The sequence below is a fragment of the Erinaceus europaeus genome, chromosome 16 (assembly GCF_950295315.1).
Source record: "Erinaceus europaeus chromosome 16, mEriEur2.1, whole genome shotgun sequence".
Lineage (NCBI taxonomy): Eukaryota > Metazoa > Chordata > Mammalia > Eulipotyphla > Erinaceidae > Erinaceus > Erinaceus europaeus.
This window is the reverse complement of record NC_080177.1, coordinates 70117886-70139356: the sequence shown is the minus strand read 5'-3', so window position 1 is coordinate 70139356 and position 21471 is coordinate 70117886. Positions and strand designations below refer to the sequence as shown.

The following is a 21471-nucleotide window of genomic DNA, read 5'->3' as shown; positions in this document are numbered from 1 at the left end:
GCCTAAGCTAGAAGCAGGGGAGACAGGAACTGTCACCAGGAAGGGAGCTGGAAGTGGTGGGCAGGGGCCCAGGGCTGTACTGCTCATGATAAGGCAGGTGCTGTTGTAAGGACCATGAGGAATGGCATCTAGTTTACTTTTTTTTTAATTTTTTTTAATATTTATTTATTCCCTTTTGTCGCCCTTGCTGTTTTATTGTTGTGGTGGTTATTATTGTTGTTGTTATTCATGTCGTTATTGTTGGATAGGACAGAAATGGAGAGGGGGGGGGGACAGAGAGGGGGACAGAAAGAGAGACACCTGCAGACCTGCTTCACCACCTGTGAAGTTACTCCCCTGCAGGTGGGGAGCCGGGGGCTCGAACCAGAATCCTTAGGCTCTAATTTACTTTTTTAAAAGAGCACTCTGACTGCTGAGTGGAGAATGGGCTGTAGGAGCCAAGAAGGAAAGCAGAAAGAAGCTGTGGCAGCAGAGAAATGCTAGGGGCCTGGGCAGGCCGGGGACATGTGGGAGAGACTCAAGCATATTCAGGAGTCGGAGACTGAGCCAAGCTGAGGTGAGAAGGGAAAGGAGGCAATGAAAGCAGCTAGAGTTGGTGGCCCTCAGTAATAGTGTCTTTTACCAAGACGGAAGAGGCAAAGGGACAGCTTTGGGAAACGGAGGTTAAAAATGTTCCAGGAGCATTTAAAAGCAGCTATAACCCTCGTGGCACCTGGACTGCTCTTCTTGGGAACCAGAATGGACCCCGCCCAATGGCAATGTCTATGCCCCATGGTTCCCGGTGGCACATAAGTGCACTTTGCACAACCAGTGTTTGTTAAATAAATGAAATAAATGCTGCCCAGAAACCAGGACTGGAGCCCCACCAGGGTACACCCCCAGAAGGCCCACATTCAGCAAGTTCCCTCACAGTCTCTGTATGAGGAAGCAGGGACATAGTCTGCATGGGAAACAGCAGAGTTGGCCTGGATGTTCATCTGCCCAACTCCCCGGAGGTCTGAGGTGGGAGAGTTGCCAAACTCCAGGCTCTAAGATGGTGTCTTTCTCTCTCTCCTTTCAGATTTTTCCTGTAATGCCGAATTGGTAGAAAGCAGCTTTGAAACAGGTAAGAAAAGGTTCTGTTTGGCTTTGTGCAGGTTTGGAGAGGCAAAGAACTGACTGGAGAGGGGAGATGGGAAGGAAATTGTGGGTCTAGGAAAGAAATCATGAAAAACAGAAATAGCAGTTCAAGGCCTTGCTCAGCTCTGCCTGGGGTCTACCTTGAGTCCCCCAATTCCTCTTGCCAGCTTTAATTTTGTCTCCATTCTATGTACCCTGAGTACAAATGACACCAATGACACACTCCTGGGCCACTGTGTTCCTGTCAGGAAAGGCAAAAAAGAGCTTCTGATGGATGGCCCAGAAATGAAACTTCTAGCTGGCTTCTGCACAGCCCTGAACTAACTGGTCAGCCCAGAGCCACTTCCCCCATATACAGGAAGCTTTGCCTTCTTTCAAGAAAAGCAGCAGAAAGGCCAGGTGGTAACACACTTCTTTGAGAACATATGTTACCATGCTCAAGAACCCAGGTTCAAGTCCCCAGGCCCCATTTGTGGGTGGGGAAAGCTTCAGAAGTGGCAAAGTAGTGCTACAAGTGTCTCTCTTGCTCTCACTCTCTCTCTCTCTCTCCTACTCCCCTCTCAGATTTTCTCCATTTCTGTCCAATAAATTAATCAAATATTTTTTTAAAAAAAAATCAGCAGAATTCGTGTGGGTAGCAATGCTGTCTTTTAAGGACACACACACACACACACACACACACACACACACACTCCCCTCACCACCTACCCTGAGTGCTTACTTATTTCTAACCAAGTCATCTTTACTCAACCATCCTTCTGGTGTTCCAGTCACTAGAATCTCATTAGAGGGCTCAAGTCCAAGAAACAGTGATGAGTTCTAAGCACCTATCTCTTTTCCACCTCCTTGAGGAATAGAGAAATAAAATAAGGACAGAGTGGCATAGCTGTTTTCTTTCTGAAAGTAACTGCTGAATCCCAAGAGGTAGTGCAGTAGCCAGAGCCTTGAGGGCCTGAGTTCAGTCCCCAACATCATATAGGCAAGAGCAAGCTGTGGTTCTCTCTCTTACTCACTTATGATAATAAATAAATCTTTATTTTTTTTTAAGTAAGTAAATACCATTGACCCCAGAGGAAGGCCAGACATGTTTATGACGGGGTATACACAAAGACTCAAAGGGAAAGGTTAATCCAGACCTGGGCACCCCCAAACCTTGGGGGATACCGTAAATGGCCTGTGGGCTGTGCAGACCCCCGGCAGGCTGGCCACGCCTCTAAGCACTTTGCCCATTCGATGTTGCAGATTGGAACCTAAATTTCCAAAACCTGTCAGTGATCGGGTTTCGAATCCTCTTCCTGAAAGTGGTCGGATTTAACCTGCTCATGACTCTGCGGCTGTGGTCAAGCTGAGGTGAGTGGGGAATCTCACCTGGGGGCTGGGTGAGTGGGGTGAGGGCCTTGGACTGAGTCCCCTAAACTCTGAAAGCAAACATCCCACTAGGTTTGGACTTTTCAGCTTTCTATCTGCACCACCATCCCTCTGCTGCACACAGCCCCAATACACCTCCATTTTCTTTTTTTTTTTTTTGTTAGAGACAGAAATTGGGAGAGAGAGAAGCAGAAAGAAAGACACCTGCAGCACTGCTTCATGGCTTGTAAAACTCCCCCCCACACACCCCGCACCCCTGCAGATGAAAACTAGGGGTTTAAACCTGGGTCTTTCTGCACTGTAACATATGTACTCAAACAGGAATGCCACCTCCATGGCCCCCAGACTCCATTTTTCCTGTAAGGAGCCCCTCATGTCCACAGTGATGACCTGGAACATTTGTGTGACATGCTTCTCCCCTTCCAGGGCCCTCAGCCTCCCCTTTGAGGTATGCGGAATAGTCATCATTTTACACATGAAGCGGCCAAGGCCAAGTAGCATGGAGGCCACAGGCCTAATAAGTGGGCAGATAAACTAGAATTCTTCTCTTTTTATTTGTATTTATTTGTGATTAATAGTGGTTTACAAGATTGTAGGATCACAGGGTGTGGTTCCACAGCACAGCCAAGAGCAAAGTTCTGTGACCACCTCCACCCTCCCCTCCACAAGAACCATCACCCTCTTTTTCTGTTTTTGCAAGTTCACGTGTTTGAGTTCTCGAGATTCCACATATGGGCGAAGCCATCCGGTGGTTGACGGAGCCTTGTTCTTGCCCTTTGCCCTCTTTGCATCCCTGTCATTGCAAAACCCCAAGACTATCTTACTCGACTTATGGGAAGTCTGGTGGTTATCGCTGGGAAGTGGGAGGGTGGGGAGACAGATCTTTGGTGCTGGGTGTGGTGTGGAGCTGTGCACTGTGATGTTTTTATCTTGTAACAAACTATTAATAACAAAAATGAACATTTTAAAAATATATAGAAGAAAAAAATCTTAGAAAAAAAAGACTGTCTTACACTTCCTCTGGACCAGTAAGATGGAAAGATATTCACTCATCTGACACCTCATTCCTGGCCAGAGTCCCCAAGCATACCCTTCTCCTCCGGTGCCCCTAATCATACTGCAGACAAGTGTACACCCCCTTCTATCCCTTCTACTCCCACCAGAAGGAACTCCAGGGAGAGTCCCAGGGAGGAGAGGGGGCTTCTCCAGCACAACCCCTCTGCCCTGGGGTCTCAAGATGCCATCTGACTTCTGGATTTCCTCTCCGCAGCTCACCAGGACTTAAGGATCCCGTGCTCACCATCCTCACTGCAGTCCCTTCTCTCCCCCTCCCCCAAGAAAGAGGAGCCCTCTCACAGCTAGAGAAAAACCACCAGCTGGATCCCACCCAATATCTGTGCCCAAGATGCTGAAGAGTCGTCACATGCTGCTGCCACCCCCACCCCCTCCTCGGTCCCTTCATGGCTGCTTGTCACTGCCAGAGGTTCCTGGCAAGGGCAGGGGCCCTGTGACGCCTCCATATGGGGAACCTGTCCCCCAATTTCCCCACGTGGCTTCTGATGGTGCTCTGGCACCTAAAGAACATTGTGAGGAGTCTGTATATTTTTAAATAGTGTCTGTAAAGAAAAGCATAAAACCCTGTCCTCCCAGGACGTGGGGGAATGATCTCATCACCCAGGCTCGGCTCGGCTATGTATGGAGGCCACGCCGCAGCGCTACTGCTGCCCACACCCTCATTAAAGCAATTTGGAAAAACACAGAGTCTGCTGCTGTTTGGATGGGGTTTGGTTAGGGTCCTTTACTGCTTGCTGTGGGTCCCTAGTCAGGCGGAAAGACACCCAGATGGACATTTATCAACAAACTACTTCAGTTAACCCCTTCTTGGAGGAACCTTCTCAGATGTCTCCTCATGCCAGGGAGGGCCAGGAAAACCCACTTGAAAGCTTGGGTCCCTACTCTCCTGTGTGCAGGTCACCTAGCTGGGCCACCCCAGAGCAGAAAGTCATTACGTGGGTGGTAATGACCTGGAGCTGAAACCTGACAGATCAGGACCACACAGGAAGTGACCCCAGAATACCACCCACTGTCTCTTGCCCTCCGGGAACAGTTCCTTTGCCTTTGATATGGGGTTCCCACTGAAATTTACACTGCCCACAAATTCATGGTCAGGGACCACCACTCCACTGCCTGGGTACCTCCCCAAGGCCCAGTCCCTAGGGCTGTGATGTTAGGGGGAGAGGATTGTGACCCCAGTCAGACTTTCCACTCCCGCAGTTCAAGATGGGGGGAGATGAGGAAGGGGGGGTGAGTGTTCTCGCCTATGGCTCAAGCTGAGGAGAGTGGGTATTCCACCCCTCACCCTCAGACCAAGAGGTGCGCCCCAAAGCCACATCTGCCTGAGTAACCCTATTGAGTCACCAGTGCTGAGGGGAATACACTTCACAGACCATTCAGTCACCCGCCTGCTATCAAGACTAGAGCTGAAGAGAACACAGCATTTCCGCAAGACTCATACTTGAGGCTCTGAGGCTCCAGGTTCAATCCCCAGCACTGCCATAAGCCAGGACTGAACAGTATAGATGATGATATATAAAAATATACACACACACATACATACTGGAGAGCTGAGTGAGTCTAGAGGTGGCACAGTGACTAGAGCACTGGATTTAAAAGAATGAGTTCAATCCCCAGCATCATATGTGCCATAATAGTATTCTCTCCCTCTCCCTCTCCCTCTCCCTCTCCCTCTCCGTCTCCGTCTCCGTCTCCCTCGCCCTCTCTCTCTCTCTCTCTCTCTCTCTCTCTCTCTCTCTCTCTCCTTCTACCTCTTTCATGTATTAACAAATAATCTTTTTTTTCCTTTTTTATCAGTTTATTGGGGTGAGGGTTAATGGTCCACAGTACAGTTGTTGACACATGGGTACAATTTCTCATCTCCCCATGACAGGTGTCTGCAAGACACTCTCACCTTCAACCTTAGACCCTGTTCAACCATCATGCACCAGGACCCCAATGCCTTCGCTACCTGCTCCCTTCCCCTTCTCACCCAGAGTCCTTTGCTTTGGTGCAATACACCACACCCAATCCAAGTTTCACTGTATCTGTTTCCCTTTCTGTTCTTGTTTCTTAAATTCTACCTATGAGTCATACAGTATAGTAGTCACCCTTCTCTCTATTTAACACATAATCTAAAAAAAAAAAAAAACCTGAAGTTGAGAGTTGAATGTTCACCAACTTGGGGGGGGGGTGAGACTGTGTCCTCTTCCCAAATACCTCTATGGCTCTCCTGTGCCAGCCAGAAGCATGCAACACCTCCCAGATCGATTCCAGATGGAGTTCTCAGCACACACTTCTTCCCTCCCTGAGCTCCAGGTCATCACCTACAGGATATCAGGCAACATATGAGAGCACCCCCTGCCATAGGCATCTTCAGCCCTACAGACTGTGTTGAGCTAAGAACCACTGCCCATCACCTCCTGGTCAGCCCTCGTGACAATGGTCACAGAAGCCTGGTTCTCTCAGAGATACCTCATCTACAAGCTAGGCACAACCCCCTTCAGAGGTCACTAATAGACAAGGTCTCCAGGGGCCCATCACTCCCACACACAAAGGGGACAGGAACCACTGGCACTGGCTCAAAGGTAGGGTTGACTGGCTATGGAAGAAGGGCAAACGCTAGAAGAAGAAGGTAGGGTTTGCTACCTGCAGGGAACTCAGAATACAACATCCTGATACATACCAGAGATCCCACTGCTGGGAATTTCTCTTAATAAAACATCCTCTTTCCCACATTAAATGAAAAGTGCCCCCAGGAAGGTTAATAGAGCAAGCCTTTATCAACTGCTGAAAAAAAACTTAGGCTGAATTAGGTTGTCTTTTATTCTTCCTGAAGTGGTAATTCGCTTTGGTCTGAACAAAAGACCAGGCAGAGGGTGTGTGGATGGCCCAGGAGGAAGCTCTTGTCCTGGGAGTCAGCAGCCAAGATGCTGAGGTAGGAGGGGACTATAGCTGGGGACATGGACTGGGACAGGAACAGGGAAGGAAGCAAACACAGAGCCTCCAACAGTCACTGAGGAGGCAGGGGCTGCAGGAGGCCCCGGGAGCCTGCGAAGCCCAGTCAGCCCAGGGTCCTCAGAAGGGGCCCTCGGACCCTTAGAACCAGCTAAGGACCTACTAGGTGAGATGGCAGTGACTGGGGTCCACTCAGACCCTCAGAGGGAGTGAAACCCCCTCTCACTCAGCCCCGTCTAAGCTGAGGTGCAGGGGGACACCTCAGGCAGGTCAGAGGTCCTCCAGAAAGTAGAGTCAACACTGTGTCCTAAGAAATCTCCATCTTCCTTGGTCCCCACAAGAGCCTTCCCCCAAGTCGGAGGCTGCTGAGCCTACAGTGGTTTAGGGCTGAGTCTCGGGCAGATGAGGAGAGAGCAGGTGTGTGAGGCAGTGGGCAAAGCTCACTTCTCCCGTCCACTCTGCCCCCATACCCAGCTCTAGGCTCCACCTGCAGCTTGGAGCAAATCACAGTGATCTCGTGAAGAGACCCAGGAAGGGCTCTTGTGCCTGCTAGGAGGGTCAGTGCTAGGACTAGGAATACCACAACAGAGCCCCCAATACCAGAGGGGGGGCAGACACTCTCCATCCTGGAAAGAAGAGGCTACTGAGAAAAACTGGAGGCATGGTCACGAAGTCTGTAGCAAGGCCCAGGCCTGAGAGCTTCTGAGAGGAAAGGCCCCTGTCTGTCCCTGTGCACAGGGACAGGCTAAGGAGGGCAGATCACTTTCCCTGCAGGGAATGTGGCACCTTCCCCAGGCCAGTTGAAAAACAGATCTGTCTTGGTTTTTTGTTTGTTTGTTTGTTTGTTTGTTTTGCCTCCAGGATTATTTCTGGGGCTTGGTGCCTGCACAATGAATCCACTGCTCCCAGTAGCCATTTTTTTCTATCTTATTGGATAGAACAGAGAGAAAGAGAGAGATACCTGCAGACCTGCTTCACTGCTCATGAAGCACCCCCCCGCAGGTGGGGAGCAGGGGCTCATACTGGGATCATTGTGTAGGTCCTTGTGCTTAGTCTATGTACACTTAATCAGGTGTGCCACCACCCAGCCCCCCAGAACAGATCTTACTATGTGGGTGCCCTTCTGCCCCTTAAAGTTTCAGTGCAGGCCAGGCCTAAATGTGGAAAATAGATGAATGAAGCTCAGGGCTAAGATTCTAGAAGATTCCCTGATACTTCACCCAGAGACCTGCCCTCTGAATTGAGTGGGAATCATGGTCCAGCAAGGGAAGGTCTGGCTAAGCAAGTGTGGGCTTTGGGGCCTCCTGGGAGGGGCCTTCATGCTGGCAGAACAACCCGTGCCGTGCCCACCACCAGAGAGACGGCCGACAGCCTTCAGAGTCTTGAAGGGCTGCTTATTGTCCTACACTGCTCACATATGCCAGCTCTCCTGGGGTTGCAGGTAAAAAAAAAAAGGGCCACATGATCTTAGTCACCAGCTAATCTCTTCACAGAAATCCCACTTAACTCTGTGCTCCAGTCTGTCCATGTGTCTGCAGCATCGAGCCCAGTGCCGGACACACAGCATATGCTCCGTATATGCGGAGCCAGCAGAGGAGTCAATAAATGAGGAGTGCTGGGGAGAGCCCAATGGGGGTGCAGGGGTGTAAAGAAACCGGAGGGGGATTCCCAGAGGAAGCAGGGAGTTTTACCAAGAAGGAAGAGAGCTGTCTAGAATATGGAGTCCAAAGTGGTGGTCCCTGGGCTAGGGCCACCTCAGCTGGACACTCAGCCAACAAAGCCTGGAGCGGGCAAAGGGGCTGGGGGCACCTAGGCACCAGTCTTGAAAATGCAGATTCTCAGGAAGAAGTCATTCCTTGCCTTCTGGTTTTAGTCAGATAAACAGCCTTTTATTTTATTTATTTATTTATTTATTTTTCCTCAAGTCGTGTGTGTGTGTGTGTGTGTGTGTGTGTGTGTGTGTGTGTGTGTGTGTGTGTGTGATTAGCAGTGGTTTACAAGATTGTAAGATTATAGTGTATGGTTCTGCACTGCACCCACCACGAAGGTCCTGTGCCCCACACCCCCAAACAGCCCCTTCTTTTAACAAAGGGAGTGACTGTGGATTCTTTTCCCCTCTGTCTTTCACTCCCAGCTCCCACTCCTTGGATTTTCTGGAAGCACAGCCCCTCAATTCCCTAGTAAACTTAGGAGCTTATAGTCCACTGTATCCCTCTGTGTACATATATTTTTAAATTAAACATTTCTCTTCTCCAAACCTGCCTGATTTTTTAAAGATCTATTTTCTTATTAATGCGAAAGAGAATCAGCGCATCACTCTGGTACAGGCAGTGCCAGTCAAATGCTATCGCCACTGTGTCACCTCCTGGATCACAGATGTGTTTGTTTGTGTGTTTGTTTGTTTGTTTGTTTGAGTGATCTGTCCAGTTGGGAGAGAACCCAGAGGCCTGGAGGATTTTTCCTAGAGCTCCAACAATGGCTTCTCGGGGAGAGGCATGTGTGCCAAGAGTCAGAGCTCTGGTCAGAGTGGGGCCACAACAGGGTCAAGGACCACAGGTGGCATTTCCAGTCAAAACCACCTTCTGCACACGTCCCATTTTAAAGTCTCTGCTCCAGCCCGCCTTCCGGAGGAGCAATGTGTGGCAAGAAGGGCTTTTGACACTGGGAGAGCAATGTTTTCACTCTTGTTAGTAGACACCCAGATGGGGCCAAGGCCACAGGGCTGGGCCCAGCCACCTGGCTTTCAGGCCTCTTTTCAGCCAGACACACACATGCAGGGGTGTCACTCAGGCCCCCACGTGCGTCTACATCCTGACATCAGTCGGGCAGGTCAGACACTGAGTCAGTCGCCAGAAGTAGGGCAGGAAGTGGGAAAGGTCTCCCACTTCCCTCCAGGTGCCTGAGGGCTGAGGTCACCCCCTCCCCCTTTCCATGACGTCATGCTACCCAGCAGGGGAGAATTGGGGCACCCTTTGAAGCTTCCCCGCAGAAGCCACATCCTCTGGAAAGAAGAGTTAAAAATACTGAGTGACAGATAGCATCGCTGCAGGCCACGTGCCGGGCGGGCCGTTACCCCGCAGACCGCAGGTGCAACTGGAAGGCAGCTGGCGGGTGGGCGGGCAGGGCCCGGGGCCTGCAGGGGGCGGAGGCTCAGCGCACCCAGGACCCGACCCGACCCGACCCGACCCGCCCCTGCGGTCAAACCTCGCCGGGCGAACACTTGGTGCACGCAGGACCTTGCCGAGTGAAATAAAAACCTGCAAGGCACGGGCACTGGGTGAAGTCCAGCCCTCACTCCCTAGGAGATGGTGTGTGTGTGTGGGGGGGGGGGTGTTGCATACATCTACCCAACACACAGCGGGGGCTGGCTCTCCGAGGAAACCATCCGCTTCGGATTAAGGCTGGGCCTGGTGGACGTTATCTTCTGAGATATTAGGATTCAGGAGAGCAGAAGTGGACGAGTCACACAACTGGGATCAGAACTAACTCCAAAACGCCAGCAGTTGGAATGGGGGTTGCTCGGTAGCAGTGTCCCCAGTTGGCCACCTGGGGGCAGCAGCGCTCCACCAAAGAGGCTTCTCGTCCCTTAAATCTGTTTATTCTGGAGAAGGAAAGCCTCCCAAAGCTTGGGAAAATGTCTTTTCCTAAGAAAATTAAAGGACAGGGGACTTTTCTTTGGGAACCAAGTCCTTGTCCTTGGCCACTCAGGCCTCAGAGATCTGCACTTGTCTGAGCTTGTCCCCACAGAGAAGCAAGAGTCTAGCGAGAACAGACCACCCGGGCAGCAGGGGGCTCCCCAGCCCTAGGAAAGAGTGGGAGCTTTAGCTCACTCAGGGAGCCAGGTATCCAACCCCGAGCACATCACTAACACCCACCACCACCACACCCCCACTGACTCAAGTTTCCCCGCGACGTTAATGCTCTTCTGCTCCTTTCACACTGCACAGCTGTCCAGGGCCAGGCTGGGCCAGTCCCTGGAGATTCAGGCTCTGTAAAAAGTCTCTGGGGACCAGGTGGTGGAACAACCTGGTTAAGGGCTCACATTACGGGTGGGGATAGCTAGCATAATGGTTATGCAAAGAGACTCTCATGCTGAGGCTCCAAAGTCCTAGGTTCAGTCCCCATACCACCATAATCCAGAGCTGAGCAGTGCTCTGGTAAAAAAATAAAATAAAATCATTTTTTTTAAAAACTCACATTAATTACAGTACACAGAGTTCAAGGACCTGGGTTCAAGCCCCTGATCCCCACCTGCAGGGGGAAAGCTTCAGGAGTGGTGAAGCTGGCCTGCAGGTGTCTCTCTGTCTCTTCTCTCTCTATTCCCCCTCCCTTCTCAATTTCTCTCTGTCCCTATTCAATAATTTTTTTATTTTAAAAGGAATATTTTAAAAATAAATAAATAGATAAAGTCTCTGTCTCCACACAGACAGGGTTCACTGATGACATACGTCACCCAGGACAGAAATGGGAACAGTGTTTGCCTCAGGACTAGGAGGATTGTATGAGGGTCCCAACAACTTTCAGGAATGGCAAGAATGTTCTGTATCTTAATCTGGGCAGTCACATGTCAGGCAAGGGATCCTGTCCACTGAAGAAACTATATGTACTTTTGTGCAGGTAAAGTCAATAAGTTATTGTTTCCAATAAGGCCACATAGTTTCTGTCATCAGGAAGCTGAGTGTGTTGATTTAAAAGAGACAAATGTCAACTGGCCCAAAAGGTGACACAGTGGCTACAGCTTGGACTTTGGACTTCTCTCTCTTACTCTTTCATTTTATTAGTGATTTAATATTGATTTACAAAATTACAAGATAACAGGGGGACGACTCCACACCGTTCCCACCACCAGAGTTCTGTATCCCCATTCCCTCCATCAGAAGCTACAATAGTTCTTCCAAGGTTGCAGATATGGACTAAATATTATTTCGACAACGATCTGTCTATGTTTGTATATATTTGCCCATTTTTTCTTTATTTTTAAAAATATTTTATTTATTAATGAGAAAGGAGGAGAGAGAGAAAGAACCAGACATCACTCTGGTACATGTGCTGCTGGATGTTGAACTCAAGACTTCATGTTGAGAGTCCATAGTCCAGTGCTTTATCCATTATGCCATCTCCCAGACCACTCTGCACATGTTTCTATGGTCCCACCTTCTCCTCTATTCCAAGTCACACATACACCTATTAGTACTTCCAAATGACCCTCCCTTTTTCTTCTTCTCTCTCTATGTCATGATGGAGTTAGAGTTCAGAGCCCTCTGGTTACCTTTTCCCTATCATTTCTCTCACACTGTGACCAAAATTCATTTGGCGGTGCAAGGTGGGAGTTGTAACTTCTGTAATTGTTTCTCTGCTGGACATGGGCATTGGCAGGTCAATCCATACCCCCAGCCTGTTTCTACCTTTCCCTAGATAGAGGGGTAGGGCTCTGGACAGGTGAGGTTGTTCCAGGACACATTGGTGAGGTTGCCTGCACAGAGATGTCAGGATGGAATCATGATACCATCTGCAACTTGGTGGCTGGACAGCATTAAGATATAAAGCGGGACAAAATGATAAACGAACTGGTACCAAAAAAGTAAGAATAGAGCAGATGAGAACAGGGATCTTAGGGTGAAAAGAAGCTGGGAAGTCTATTTTAGGTATGTTCCTTCTTCTTCTAGCGTTTGCCAGGTATGTTCCTAGGGGCCCATGACTACTGTGGTTGTTTGAGTTTGATAGCTAACATAAAGTTGGCCAAAATATTGTCTAAGAAGATAGTGTCAGAGTTGAGAAAAGGGATAGAAGGTGATTAGGCTTTGTGGGCCCCCACAGGACCTTGCCCTCAACCTGGATCAACAATGGCAGAGACTGTTCCATCCTCCGAAGGGAGGCTGGACAACATACTCTATGCTACACCTAAGGAAGATGGGTCAATACTGGGGCAGCTTGGAATGTTCCTACTCATGACCACAGAATGTGAGCTCAGATCTAGAGGGATGTAGAGGTCACACAGTCTCCTAAGCTAATTATGGGCCCCAGATCACATCAAATTGATGGGGTATACAGTCAATAATATTTATACCCCTTTCCCATATCAGTGAGCTACTCTCTTCCCTGATCCAGCTTTCTGGTCCTTTTCCCCGCCATGACATCATCTCCCCAGACAATAATTAGGATTCACCTGCATATCAGATTTCAGGTTCAGGCAAAAAACAAACAAAAAAAAAAAAACACTAGTATAGATACAGGCCCTTTGAAATATAACTAAAATATGCCTACTAGCTATCTACAAAATGGAGACCCCCCCCCCCCAATACCTCACCTGCACTATTCCAGCCTTAAGGTCCATAATTGTCCAACAATTTGCTTGGCTTTGTATGTTAACTCTCTTTTCAGCCACCAGGTTCCAGATGTTAGCAGGATGCAACCAGACTTGCCTGGACAGACAACCCCACCAATATGTCCTGGAGCTCCGCTTCCCAGAGCCTCTTTTCCCAGAGGGAAAGAGAGAGACAGGCTGGGAGTATGGATCGACCTGTCAACACCCATGTTCAGCAGGGAAGCAATTACAGAAGCCAGACCTTCCACCTTCTGTATCCCACAATGATCTTGGGTCCATACTCCCAGAGGGTTAAAGAATAGGAAAGCTATCAGGGGAGGGGTTGGTATATGGAGGTCAGGTGGTAGGAATTGTGCGAAGCTGTACCCCTCTTATGCTATGGTTTTGTCAATGTTTCTTTTTTATAAGTAAAAAAGTTAAAAAAAAAAAAAAAAAAGAATGGAAGTGGTAAAAAAAAAAATTTGATGAGGACAGAGAGTAGCTGCAGTCTTGAAGAAAATCTATGAGTAAAATTTAACTGTTTACCCCCTTCCAGCTGACCCAGGGTCCATGTTTATTCATATTTAGCACCAGAGCCTGTGTAACCTCTGAGTCCCTGTCAGTCTGAGCTCGCAGTCCATGGTCACAGCTGGGAACAGGCTAGGCTGCACTCATCTCAGGACCAGTCTTCCTCGAGTGGCAGAGTAGTTTGACCCATACTCAGAGAGTGGGGCATCCCCTACCATGGCTGCTCTATATGAGGGCAAAGTCCTGGAGAGGCCCACGAGAGGGCTTATGATGACGTTCCTGATGGAAGTGACAGGTGATGCTGGAGAAAGGGATCTATGAGAGGACTAGGCCCATCATGTTTGTGTGGGAATCCAAGGATCCCCAAACTTCTCTCTTTCTCTTTGTTAATATGTAAATCAGTCTTTCAAGACAGAAAGAGGTGTGTCAGTGACTGTTAGTGCATAATGGGCAGGAGTCAGGAGAACCAGCTGTTGCCCATAAGTTTTGCTGCCCTTACTAACCTGCTACCTTGAAGCTTTTTCTTTTTTTTTGCCTCCAGGATTATTGCTAGGGCTCAGTGCCCACTGCTCCTGGAGGCCATTTTTCCACCCTTTTGTTGCCCTGGTTGTTTTATCATTGTTGTAGTTATTATTGTTTTTATTGCTCTCGTTGTTGTTGGATAGGACAGAGAGAAATGGAGAGAGGAGGGGAAGACAGAGAGGGGGAGAGAAAGACAGACACCTGCAGACCTGCTTCACCGCCTATGAAGCGACTCCCTTGCAGGTGGGGAGCCAGGGGCTGAAACTGGGATCCTTACGCAGGTCCTTGCGCTTTGTGCCACGTGTGCTTAACCCACTGCGCTACCGCCCGACTCCCCTACCTTGAAGCTTTTAACTTCTCTTAGTTCTGATTTTTCATCAGTAATGTATTATTTTTAAGTTGCCCACCAGTGACTGGGAAGGTGGCACAGAAGAGCACAGGACTTGCATGTATGCGGCCTGGGTTGGATCCCAGCACCACGTATGTCAGAGTGGTGCTATGGGTCAAAAATTAAAACTAATAATAAAAGAGAATTGGGTAGATAGCATAATGGTTCTGCAAAAGACTTTCATGCCTGAGGCATGAAGTCCCAAGTCCAATCCCCAGCTCCACCATAAACTGGAGCTCAGCAGTGCTCTGGAATGGGGGTGGGGGTGCAATAAGCAGACTGCTCTGAGGAGCTAGCTAGATCAGCCTGTTAGAGCACCAATATGCACAGCTGAGGCCCCAGAGGCCACAGGTTCAATCCCCAGTACTGCCATATGCCAAGACTGAGCAGTGCTCTGTTCTCATAATAAATAAACCTTAAAAAGAGAGAATAACCCACCTACTTCTCAGTGAGTCAGAATGTGAAATAGTTCAGCAGGTTTAACTAAGAATGTAAGGAAATGCCCAGAAAGATGTCTGGCAGGGCCAGCAGGCAGATGGTGGAAGTGCTTCTGGACAAAGCCAGCATGCAGGGCGGCTCCGGCCTCCCCCCTGGCCTGGCCCTGGCCTGGTCATCACGCCCAGTGTCACTGTTTCCCGTGGTGGATGGCTACTTCTCTGTGGTCCCAGGAGCTTTTTGTTACATCATGGCATTGCATTTGCACTGCACTTTGTTACTTTGGGCTTCTGGGAGAATGGAGGGGAGTTAGGGAGCAGACTGCCTGCTTGGCTGTGGCCCAGTACCTGACAAAAGCCCACTCACAAGGCCCCAGGCCCCTGCAGCACCTCCTGACTCCTCTGCCTGTTCCTCCACCATACACCCTCAGGTCTCCCTGCCTTCCGGAAAGTCCTCATTATCAGTGACTTTTTTTTTTTTTTACCAGAGCACTGCCCAGCTCTGGTTTATGCTGGTGCAGAGGATTGAACCTGGGACTTTGGAGCCTCAGGCGGGAGAGTCTCTTTACATAACCACTATGCTATCTAGCCCTGCCCCAGAAGGTCCTCCTTGATCACTGGCCGGTCATAGGTCTGAAAGCTGGGGGCCAGGGCCCTGCAGCACCCCACCCCCAGAGGTCTCTGGGCAGCCATCTTGCCTGATCACCCTAAATCATTCAGGACAGTCCACCACCTTTAGAAAGAGGGGAGCCCAGGGTCTAGTTTGTACTGAAGGGATGGGACTCAGAGACCCTCCCATTCTGAAAGCCATTTTGAAAATCCCAGTTGAGTGGTCTTTCCGCTCCCTCAACCACGCCCACCAGAGTCAGCCAAGGAGGAAAAAAAAATGCTGGGGGGGAGAGCATATAAATGGGAGATGGGAGCTGAGGCTGGCAGGATGCCAGAGACTTAAAGCAGCTGAAGGACCGTGGTTCAGGGAGTGGTGAGCACACGTCTCCCCTTGAGGCTCCCAGCCTGAGAGGAGGAAATGGAGTTAACCTTAAAAGGGACTTCTTCCCAGCGGAGACTCCAGGCACTATTTTTAGCGGCTTTTAGGGCAGTTCTCCTGCTTGAAGAGGATAACCAAGTCAACTCAGTGATTGGCCCTGGGAAGGGGTGGGGCGACATTCTCATTGACAATCTTCACCAACTGTATCCTGAATTTTACACCAAAGCAAAGGTCTCCCTGATCTTCACAGTGACCCATCTGAAACAGAGGCAGGGAATTTATTCTCTCTCCCTGTCACAAGTGAGGAAACAGGTGAAGTGACCTGCCTGGGGTCACCAGGAACTAAGCCCACACAGTAGCCCAGGCAGAGCCCCTACCAAGCACAGTGGATACCCAAGCTCCAAGGGGCTCTAGCTGTGGCCATCAGGAAGGAGCAAGAGAGACTGCGGGCTCAGGACCCCACCCAGCAAGTCAGTGTCTTGCGTTCTGCCCCAAAGGCCCCTTTCCTCTTCTCCAACATCATCTGAATGGCAAAATCTTAGGATGGGTTCCTTCCATGAATGCTATTAGAAGCCTAATGAGGCAATACCTTTTTTTTTTCTTTCCCCTCCAGGATTATCGCTGGGGCTTGGTGCCTGCACTATGAATCCACTGCTCCTGGCGGCCATCTTAATTTTCTTATTGGATAGGACAGAGAGAAATTGAGAGGGTAGGGAGAGATAGAGAGGGAAAGAGGCAGAGAGACACCTGCAGACCTGCTTCACCACTTGTGAAGGGACCTCCCTGTAGGTGGGGAGCTGGGGGCTCCAACCAGGATCCTTACACAGGTCTTTGCGCTTCGTACTATGTGCGCTTAACCTGGTGTGCACCATCTGGCCCCCGATGCTTCTTGTACATGCATGCTTCCCTGTGCACTCCTGTGGAAGTGAGTTTTTACATAGCCACATCTAGACACACTCCAGCCGACTGGCCTGCATAACTCAGTTGTCAGACCTCAGCTTCAATGCCACCTGCAGAGAGAGGTCTTTGCCGACCACTGTGTGTCAAAGCAACTAACTCCCATCCCCAGAACTAGCAGCTCATGGTTCTGTCCTTCATGCCAAGTGACAGAATTCTAGCAATATGCTAATCTGACTCTCTTCACAACTAGAATGAAAGGCTTAAAGAAGAAGAGAGGGGGCCTTGCCCAACAGAGAATAGACTCTCAAATATTGTTTAGCTCCACGGTGGATTAATGGAAACAATGTAAAAGAAAGACTTCCTACCAGAAGTCTCTTATTAACAACCTGTACCTTTCCGAACAATGTAAAAGAAAGACTTCCTACCAGAAGTCTCTTATTAACAACCTGTACCTTTCCGGGATACAACGTTGAATTGTTGAAGCTGAGTTCTAGGTATCTGGAAGTTTACTTACTATTGTTTCAAGAGTATGTGAGGGAATGGGAGATGATATTTAAGTAGAAAAAAAAAGCCAGCAGTTGGAGAGAAGCCCAACTAGTGAAACATCAGACTTTCATGCCTGAGGTTTCAACTCAATCCTTGGAACTGAATGTACCAGAGGGGTGCTCTAGCAGTCATCTCTCATGCTTGCACTCACTCACTCACTCTCTCTCTCCCTCTCCCTCCCTCCCTCTCCTTCCTTCTCCTTCATGTGAATTTCTCTCCCATATATAATCAATATTCCCCCTTTCTACCCCCAGAACACTGCTGAGCTCTGGTTTATGCTGGTACCAGAGACTGACCCTGGGAGCTTGGAGCCTCAGGCATGAAAGCTTTTTACATAGCCACTATGCAATTTCCCCAGTCAAGGAAATAACTCTTTAAAATAAATAAATAAATAAATAAATAAATAAATAAATAAATAAAGGCAGGGGGACAGCATAATGGTCATGCAACAAGACTGACACACCTGAGGTTCCAAGGTCTCAAGTTCAATGTCCCCCATATCATCATAAGCCAGAGCTCAGCAGTGCTCTGGTATAATATTTAAATAAAAAGAGAAAGTTGTTCACATCTCAGCCTATTCATTGGGGGTGTTACAAAGAGATGTCAAGGAGAGGACCAAGCGGTGGTGCACCTGGTTAAGCACACACCGTACTAAGCACAAGGGCAAGGATCTGGGTTCGAGCCCCCAGCTCCCCACCTGCAGGAGGGTCACTTCACAAGTGGTGAAGCAAGTCTGCAGGTACCTCTCTGTCCCTCTCCCTCTCTACCTCTCCCTCCCCCTCTCAATTTCTGTCCTATCCAAGGAAATGGGGAAAAAAATGGCTGCCAGGAGTAGTGGATTCGTTGTGCAGGCACAGAGCCCCAACAACCCTGGAGGCAAATAAATAATTTTTTTAAAAAGATGTCAAAGCAACACTGCAGCGGATGAAGACCAGGCTGGAGCAGGGAAGGCTGCCAAGCTGAAGGGAAAGGAGACATTGCACAGAGTGAGAAGTCTGATATGGCAACAAAGGGCCTCATCATGGCGGAAACAGCGAGGCGGGAGCAAGAGGAAGACGAGGACACTGGCTCTAGCAAAGCTTCCTTTCCATGTCTGTAAAGACCTCAACCCTCCTGTTGAAACTCACATTCATTTCTACGAGGTTTTTTTTTATTATTATTATTAGTGATTAAATAGTAGTTTACAAAACTGTTAAGATTTCAGGGATGTAGGGAGTGGGGCTGTAGTGCAGCGGGCTAAGCGCAGGTGGCGCAAAGCACAAGGACCGGCATAAGGATCCCGGTTCGAACCCCGGCTCCCCACCTGCAGGGGAGTCGCTTCACAGGCGGTGAAGCAGGTCTGCAGGTGTCTATCTTTCTCTCCCCCTCTCTGTCTTCCCCTCCTCTCTCCATTTCTCTCTGTCCTATCCAGGGGAGTCGCTTCACAGATGGTGAAGCAGGTCTGCAGGTGTCTTTCTCTCCTCCTCTCTGTCTTCCCCTCCCTCTCTCCATTTCTCTCTGTCCTATCCAACAACAACAACAATAATAACTACAACAATAAAACAAGGACAACAAAAGGGAAAAAATAAATAAATATAAAAAAATTTAAAAAATAAAAGATTTCAGGGATGTAGTTTCACACCCACAAGGTGCACCCTCCACAAAGTCCTCTACTTCCCCTGCTGTAACCATTAAGAGTTTTCACAAAAGCCTAAAAGACAGCTTGAGGGTCTAGGAGGTGGTGTGGTGAGTAGGGCACTGAACTTGGAAGCCTTAGGTCATGAGTTTGATCCCCAGCATCCCAGGTGCCAGAGTGATGCTCCGGTTCTCCCTTTCACTCTCTACCTTTTGTAAACAAATAGTTTGATCGATATATATATATATATATATATTTTTTTTTTACAAGTGTGCTGGCTCCAATGATGAGCAAAACCATACAGTAGTTGTCTTTCAACTTCTTTGTTCGTATAATCACTTCCAGTTCCACTTCATCCCAAATGATATAATCTCATCTTTTTTAACTACAAATAGTACCCCATTATATATCCCTCACTGCTTCATCCAGTTAGCTGTTGTTGGGCACTTGGGTTGCTTCCACATTTGAACTGATATGGAGAGTGCAGCAGTGAACATAGGGGTGCGTATGTCCTTTCAAATCGGCGGTTCGGGTATGCGCTTTGGGGATATGGCGCTGCCGGCTCAGAGGGATGGCCACTTCATGTAAGGGCTCTTCCATGCTGTTTTCTACAGAAGTTACACAAGTCTGTATCCCTGGGTACGGAAAAAAAAAAAATGCATCCCTTTCAAAGGAAGCAATTCGAAAGTTTTAAATTGAAAAGTGTGTCCTTGGAATTCAGAAAGGCAGGGCAGCCCTAAGGGGGGCAGGCTCATTGGAAGCCAGTATCCTGAACCAGCACCTGAGAAGGAACAGTCCATGGAGAACAACTGTTCTCTGCCTTTCTGACCACTGCTGTGGGTGCTGACATACCTGTAGGGCAGTCACACGGACAACACTCAACCAAAGAATAATGAGATAATATGAACTGTTACCTCTACACAGACTACCTCAAAGTCTAGTCCAAATGCTTGGGAGCCAGGCACTGATACTTGCAAACAGAGCCTCACTTGAGAAAGAATACCTCGTCTTTACCTCGTGGGCTTATCAGACATGATGAACACTCTGTGTTAGCTCTCGCTCCTAGACAGCTAGGACTTTTTCAGGCAAAGAGGCAGAGAGTGAAACAGACCACAGCTAAGAACTTTCTATCACTGTGGTAGGTCTGAGTGGGCCTTGGCATGTAGCAACATGATCCCATGTACTACATGGCACAGCGTGTAGGTGCCAGATTATCTGCTATATTTTAGAGACAAAAAGTCCACAGTGATCAATGGAACCACAACCATTCCTTGAATCAGTACCTTCAGATCAAATACAAAGTACTTTCTGCAAGATCAGGCTGACCTTCTGGTGGTTTGAAAATAACGCCTTTCAACCGATTGACAAAAGTTGTACACAGGCTTGAACTCAACGCAAGCAGATTATTTTTTTTGATCCTTCATAAGTTTCCTCCAGGGGAGCAGGCAGTGGCATACCTAGTTAAATGCACACATTGGAAGCTTCCTCCTACTTTTGTTTCCTCATCTAAGACCCTTGTTCTAGGTTATGCTGCTTTCCCCAGCAGCAGAAATTCATGTATTATTATTTTATTTTTAAATAGAGACAGAGAGTGAAAGAGACCGCAACACCCAGGCTTCCCTCAGTGTGGTGGGGGCTGGGCTTGAACATACGATACACACGGCAAAGCAGCAGTCTACACTAGTGAACTATTTTGTGGGCCCCATTTCTTATCTGTTTAAAGTGCTTCGGTCAGAAAACATGTAAACTTTAGAAGCCCGGTGCCCTCAGCCAGCAGTGTAGGTCAGGCTTTGTACACAAGCTCCCAGCAGCTCCCAACCCACCAGGACAGGCTTGAGATGGTTCCCACAGCCAGAGAAGCAGAATCTGTGACTTCCCGGAGTGCTTTCCAACCATCATAATAAAAGTGTTTTGAAGCCCAAGATGAAAGCGGGTGATCAAAGAGGCCAAAGGTACAGGCAGGCTGCTTAGAGAAGAAAACACAAGAGATGGTTTCCATGTGATAGGGGACAGGAAGTGTGTGGGCTGGAGGTGCTCAGGGCTGGGCTTCCCGCCCATGCAAAGAATGGTAGGGAGCAGGCTATATACAGTGCTGAGGCAAATGCTTTCTGGTCCCAAAAGAGCACACACACACACACAAATAAAAACAAACCCACCCCACAAAGGTATTGAGCTAGAAGCAGCAGAAAATGCAGGCATATACTTCAGTCTCCGCCTCAGCACAGAAAATGTATTTGTTCAACACGAGGCACTGAGCACCTGTGTTTAAGGTCCCTGGTAAGGCACCATCACAACAGTCAGTGGGTATTCGTCTTCTAGCGTTTGCCGGTGGGTATTAAGGTCCAAAGATAGGAAGCAGCAGCTAATGAAAAGATCTAGCCTACCTGCTTCACTGCTTCTCATCTACAACCCAAGCTACTTCAACAATAACAGTAAAGAAGCAGAAAGAAGCTCAGGGCCAAGAGATGGGGGCAACACCTTGTAAGTTTGAAGGAAGAGTTTTTGCAACTAGTGCTTCTGGCTCTACAGAGCTGAGAATGACTGAGCAAGTCAATATAATTCTAAAGAGAAAATGAGTCACTTGTAACGAGCTCTTAACTAAATTTAGACTCAAGACTCCACAAGCAATCTGTAGGCTTTTGCCCTATTGCAGATGGCAAAAAGATGTTTCTTATGGATGGTTTAGTTTCCTGTCTAAGGCAAATCATCTGAGATGACAGCTAATCCTCTATAATTAAGAATTAAGTA

General features: G+C 48.6%; 1 protein-coding gene across 1 annotated transcript in view; it reads left to right on the top strand.

The window, feature by feature from the left end:
• The window catches only part of LOC103125982 (T cell receptor alpha chain MC.7.G5-like), a 578475-nt gene extending 574229 nt beyond the window's left edge, over positions 1-4246 (top strand). The window contains exons 6-8 of the mRNA XM_060175347.1: positions 1061-1105; positions 2362-2469; positions 3758-4246. Of these exons, the coding sequence (XP_060031330.1) occupies positions 1061-1105; positions 2362-2468 (152 nt within the window). The 3' untranslated portion in view covers position 2469; positions 3758-4246. The remainder of the gene's footprint in view (positions 1-1060; positions 1106-2361; positions 2470-3757) is intronic.
• The last annotated feature ends 17225 nt before the right edge of the window (positions 4247-21471 follow it).